This window comes from Dendrobium catenatum, unplaced genomic scaffold, assembly GCF_001605985.2.
Source record: "Dendrobium catenatum unplaced genomic scaffold, ASM160598v2 fragScaff_scaffold_1284, whole genome shotgun sequence".
Taxonomy (NCBI): domain Eukaryota; kingdom Viridiplantae; phylum Streptophyta; class Magnoliopsida; order Asparagales; family Orchidaceae; genus Dendrobium; species Dendrobium catenatum.
In genome coordinates, this window is record NW_021319746.1 from 795,277 (window position 1) to 801,143 (window position 5,867).

At 33.9% G+C, this 5,867-nt stretch overlaps 1 protein-coding gene across 1 annotated transcript; it reads right to left on the reverse strand.

Moving 5' to 3' along the window:
• Positions 1–1,303: 1,303 nt before the first annotated feature.
• Positions 1,304–4,864, reverse strand: LOC110110729 (protein trichome birefringence-like 33). The gene is made up of 6 exons (XM_020842331.2): positions 4,584–4,864; positions 4,296–4,509; positions 2,438–2,609; positions 2,148–2,347; positions 1,908–2,066; positions 1,304–1,835 (listed from the first exon to the last, which is right to left on the reverse strand). Exons 1-6 carry the CDS (start codon positions 4,771–4,773, stop codon positions 1,496–1,498), a joined length of 1,275 nt encoding a protein of 424 aa, XP_020697990.2. The 5' UTR covers positions 4,774–4,864; the 3' UTR covers positions 1,304–1,495.
• Between the last annotated feature and the right edge of the window lie 1,003 nt (positions 4,865–5,867).

The following is a 5,867-nucleotide window of genomic DNA, read 5'->3' on the forward strand; positions in this document are numbered from 1 at the left end:
TATGAGAAATGTCAAAATTCAACAAGTTCAATGAAGTCTTAATTTTCCTAATAAGATAAAAATTTTGAGCATTACCAGTAACACCATCCCTAATAATTTGGACAAGAAGCATAGCATCCACTTCAATCCAAATAAAGTTAAACCCAAATTTTAAACAAAGTTCCAGGCCAAGGAGAAGTGCATTCAGTTAATCCATAATAACATCTACTTGCTGCAAAGGAGCAGCAAAAGCTGCCAAGATATCCCCAAAAGAGTCACGGATAATACCTCCCGCACCAGCCCTCAACAGGCCAACATAACCATCAGTATTTAATTTAACATAAGGAGGTTTGGGCTTAATCCAATAAACAAAAGAATCAACCGTATTAGTAGTAAACATATCCAAATTAATACCAAATATCACTGCCAACTCTCTACACCTAGTGAAAGTTTTAGTAGAAATAACATTGTAGGTATAAAGCTGCAAAACCTTTCTTTTCACATTATTAATAATAAGGGCCGCATCCATCTTAATATTCTCATGTTTGGCCTCATTTCTAGCTTTCCAAATATACCATAAAATAAGAATAAGCAGCAAGTTAAAAAAATGGCCTTTAATAGAATGAAACCAACTATCTAACATCTTAACCAAGGTACTATGATTAGTCATATAGTTCTTACCCGTAATGCTATTGAAATATAACCAAACCTTTTGCACAACCAAACCATTAATAAAAATATGATCAATATCCTCTATATTCGAACAACATAAACACTTAGAAGCTAAAACAATACCTTTTTTTTGAAGCAGATTATCAACCGGTAGAAAGCCTTTAATGCATCTCCAAACAAAAGTAGAATATGTAATAGGAAAAGTACTATGCCAAATAGCCATGCACATCAATCTAGATCCTAAACTACAAAATATGGTACCTTAAAACTTAGCAATCAAAGATCCTAACTCTACACCTGATCTACTTTGTTGGAGCATACCCTGAAATATCATAAAGAACAAACTTAACAAATCTAGCTCAATTAATAGACCTCTTACTCTAACCATTCAAAAATTTAATGTCAAATTTAAAGGATAAAATCTCAAAATAATTTAAAAGGTGATAAATTATCAATAAAGTACTAGTAAAACTGCAAAACTTAACTTTTCTAAGGTTCCCGAGCAAACTTGAAATTTTCATTTACTTGCAGAGTCACTTTCACAAAGATTCTCAAATACTTCACAAAATACCTATCATCAGATATTCCTTGCAAGACCTTCATATTTCATCAAAGTATATTATTAACAAAAAGATGATAAACCGTCCAATTTAGACAGTCCAACCCTTCAAAATGTAATGCAGAAAAATCAACGCATTTGTGAGAGCAATCTCTCCAATGTCAGAGAAAATTTGAACTGTCCTATTAGAACTGCACAACATTAAACATCAACAACAAATCAAAAAATACAAAAACCAAGGCCGAGCACTTCCATAAATCGTTGAAAAAAGATCAAGCACTGTATCTAAGGAAAGAAGAGCTTAGCATACAAGAGCTCATTCCATGTATCTTGAAGACCAGGCAAGCACCAATGTACACAGTCAGAATAGCTCTTTGGGTTGGCGAGCTGCTCTGGTGTCAGCTTGTTCCACTGTTTCTTGTAGATGGAAGTGTGAGCGTCCTTTCGGTAATCAGAGAGCTGAGTGATATTAAGAACTGTCACTGGAATCTTTGTTCCAGTGAACAAATTTCCAACCAAACTCATTATGCTCTTTCTTGAGCAAACCCCCCAGTAATTCGGATCCTCTATAGGCTTTGTCTCTCCATAGCAGTTTCCCCCAGCCTCACCGCCCCAATTTTCACTCCTGCATAAAATTATTACAAATGTTCATTACGTAATTATAGGATGACATGCAAAAAGTTTACTAAAAACTAACCTCTCATGACAAGGAGACATGCTTGCGAAGAACACTCTGGTTTCTTTGGGATCCATGTTATGCTCCACCCACCTCATCATTCTCCTCACAGCCAATCTATAAGCATCCTCCGTCACCATCAAAGTGATGTTCTTCGTCTCACTGTCGAAGGAACCTCGACTGCAGGCCTCCAAAATCACACCATTTATACATAGATATAACAACACAAAAAGCTCTAAAAGAAGATGGGAAGAAAGTTACAGAATCTTCATCTTCTGTCCTGTCATCCACCACAGATATGTATTGAAGACCATAATGTCTATGCCCTTCCAATGCCGAGCATGCTTGTTAATGGATCCAACTCTAACAATTCGATCCTGTACTCTGTGCACAATGGCGTCATCTGAGTTTGATTCAACTAGGAATGGTGCCCAGTAGAACTCAATTGTGGCATTGTAGTTCTGCATCGATATGATAGCAGTTTGAAGATTTGTAAGAATTTGAGAATAGTTTTATGGTTTTGAAGATTTATTGGAGTTTGAGTTGATTACCTTGGCTGTGAAGATGGTGAGAGAACCATTGGTCGTCATGGATTTTGCGTTTTCAGGGATGGATCGATGGAGGAGGCAGACCAGTGAGACATACTGGCCACGGTTTAAGGAGTCGCCAATGAACATCATTCTCTTTCCTCGGAGCTTCTCGAGCATGAAGGTGGCATTGAAGCTAACAATATATAAAATAGAACACATCAAATGCATTATACTGACCTAGATGCGATTTTGTATGGTCAAATTGTGATATTGTAGTGTATGAATCTACTCTCATAGACGTTATAAAGGGGAAATTTTTTGCAGATCAAAAGTTTAAGATTATGAGTGTATCAACTATTGATATTTTTTCATGGTCACAATTTTCTCGCTGATGCAAGGAGTTATAAATACATTAGGAATTTACTTTACTTCGTGATCAACCAAACATCAAAAAGTTAAAAAGCAAAGCACTCATTATACTTTGCATTCATTTTTCCTCCAATCAAACAACCTCTAAATGGAGACTAGGGAGTAAGCTAAAAGTTATATATTATATGAGTGTGGGGCAGCTGAAAATGTTAGTGAAGTGGAATTGTCCGGAAAATAAATAAATTTTTGAAATTGATGTTTGTTTTATATACAAAAAATCTTTCTTTTAAATTCGTGCAATACTTTTTTCACATATATATGTTATATTCTGACATAATAGATTGTAACAATTTATTTTCATTACAAAAATTTTTAAAAACTAGTAAGAAAATTATAGCTAAAAATAATTAATGTGATATATTTATAAGAAATAAAGTTACTAAAAAGCTACCTAAACATCCTTTTAACGAGTAAATCTCAAAATGGTCTATACGCATGCAATTAATTCAGATTCAAAGTATCACATTTCTCTAATTTAATTTTCCACTTAATAAAATTGATCGAAAACAATTACTCAGAGACTAAATTAAAATCAATCATGTATGGTCAATGAAGCCAGCTGTTTCATGATCAACTTTTGTGCAAAATAATCTTTCTTTATGTAATATATATAACCCACCAGATAGAAAACAATAAAAATTGCTTCTTTGTTACAACATTCATTTGGAGTTCTGCAACTGCTTCATGGAAACAAAACGGTCTATAAAAATACTAGCAGCACATGTAGCATAAGCGAGAACATGTGAATAATGGAAAATTTTCCCACCTTCTACTAATATTAAATTATTAATTAGCTGTGCTACTCACTTAAGATTTCAGAAAACTTGCATAAGTCAATGAATCAGCTTCGTGGGAGCGTTAACTTCCCATGATTCATTTGTTCTAAGTTTTGATATTTACTTGAACTTGAATTAACGGCACTGAAAACAATGCAATCTGAAAGTTTTTGGCTTATTTTGATCTGTTTGTTGGGAGCTTTGACTATCAATCAAGAGATCTTAGGTTGGAAGTGTTCGTATGTGATGTGTTTGAGTTTGATTTAATTGGGCTAAATGTCTCAAAAAAAATTAATGGCACTGGAAACAATGCTGTCTAAAAGTTTTTAATTATTTATATATTGACAAAAATAACTTCCTTTTTAGTCAAGTACACTTGAAAATACTTTAAATAGGAAATGGATAAGTCCACAAAGCACAACAAGATAAGCAATATTTAATTAATCTGTTGCTGCTAGGACTAAATTATTCAAATAAGCAGTTCATGCAAAGCAGTACTTGCTCTGAATTCCGGAAAATTAATATTCAAAGTAAAAATGATTCGATTTAATGGAGACATTCAATTGGAACTCGAGTTATGCTTTTTAATATTAACTAGAACTTAGAACAAATCATAAATGATTTGAAACTTTTTTTTAGGTAAAATGTATTTTAATAAGGAATTTGAACCATACCTTGGCAAATCACATTCATGAGGCTGCCATCTCCAATGAAGATAGCCTTTGTCAGGTCTCCCATGAGCTTGGCAAGTAAGCTGAGGCTGTATATAAGGGCACTCTTCCTCCTGGTATTGAGGTCTTGTCTCTTCATCATAAACCCAACTCCCACTGAACAAATTGCATTCCTTTTCTCCCCTCTCTACCGCAAAAGGCAGCACTAAATCCTTCTCTATGACATAATTAAGCAAATCAATAATAAAAAACAAAATTAACAAACTATGAAAGACTTGTAAGCTTTCTTACCTTGCTCAACATGCAATGGAAGAAGCTGTTCTGGTTTCTCCTCTTCAGGCTCCTGCAAATTCAACGTTGATTGCTTAAGGATGCAACTGAAATCTTCACCATAAAGGATCACAACGAAGAAGACAAAGCAGAAGGAGATGATGTAAAAGGAGATTGAGCTCTTCTTCTGGTAGGAAGCTTGTGGCTTCATTGTGGAAGTTCTTTTGTGGAGGGAGAGTGGAGGAAATTGAAGAAAATGTATATATTAGTTTAGAGATTGAAAGGAGGAGTATATATGAAGGAAAGGTTAGTAGGTGGGATTCAGAAGGTGAAAGAAATAATGTCATAGTCCCCACTTTTGATATAATAATGTTGTTGTTTAGAATAATTTGGATGGTTCTCGCATGCCATTCCAAAGATAACTTGTAATCATGGTGATACATAGCTGTGTGGAAGAGCGGAGACCGTTTCTGATCGTTCTTTTGGCTCGAGTCATGACCATCGGATCCAGTGATTAACGAGGATTCTTAATGTAAATTAGGTTTGGGATTAATAATGAGGTGCCGAAGATCTAGATTGTAGTAGGTTTGGGATTAGGAGCAATCATGTCAGAAATGGCATCCTTATGCACTTCTCTTCTCAAGTTATGATTTTGTTCTTCTTTGTCTAAAGAACTTATATAACTTCTTAGGGGATATTTGGTTGGATTTTTCAAAATTCTCGTGTTTTTTTTAATGTATAAATTGTTTTAGTAGTGTAGGAAATATATTTTCATATTTTTTATGATATGTTTTAAATATATTAAAATGTGAATGAAGATAACACTGATAGTGGCGAGAACGGTTATAAGGGGGTAGGGCTGATGGCAGCGGTAGGCAGTAATGACCGGTGATGAATGTTGAGTTGTGTTAATGTGAATTACGAGCTAATACAACACAAGAATTATAAATATAATAAAACAAGTTCAATTTGGGCTATTTTCAAATATAAGGAAAATCATCGTAATTTTATTTTATTTTTTTTATACTTTTTATAAAAAACCTTGAAATTTTAAAATAAAGAAAATGGAATACAGTACCTTACTAATGCAAAGAACCCCTGAAGCCTTATTGCACTGTTGTTCTTGTTTGATAGATCAAATTTGACCAAGTATTCTTCAATAATTCATTTATATGATTAATTATTTATTATTTTGCTTGGTCTATGTACTTCACATCTTTATATTTTATTAGCAGGGCTTTGGAAAGTTGACCACGACAAGTGGGTATTTAAAACTGAAGGATCTATAAAGCCCAAAAGGATTAA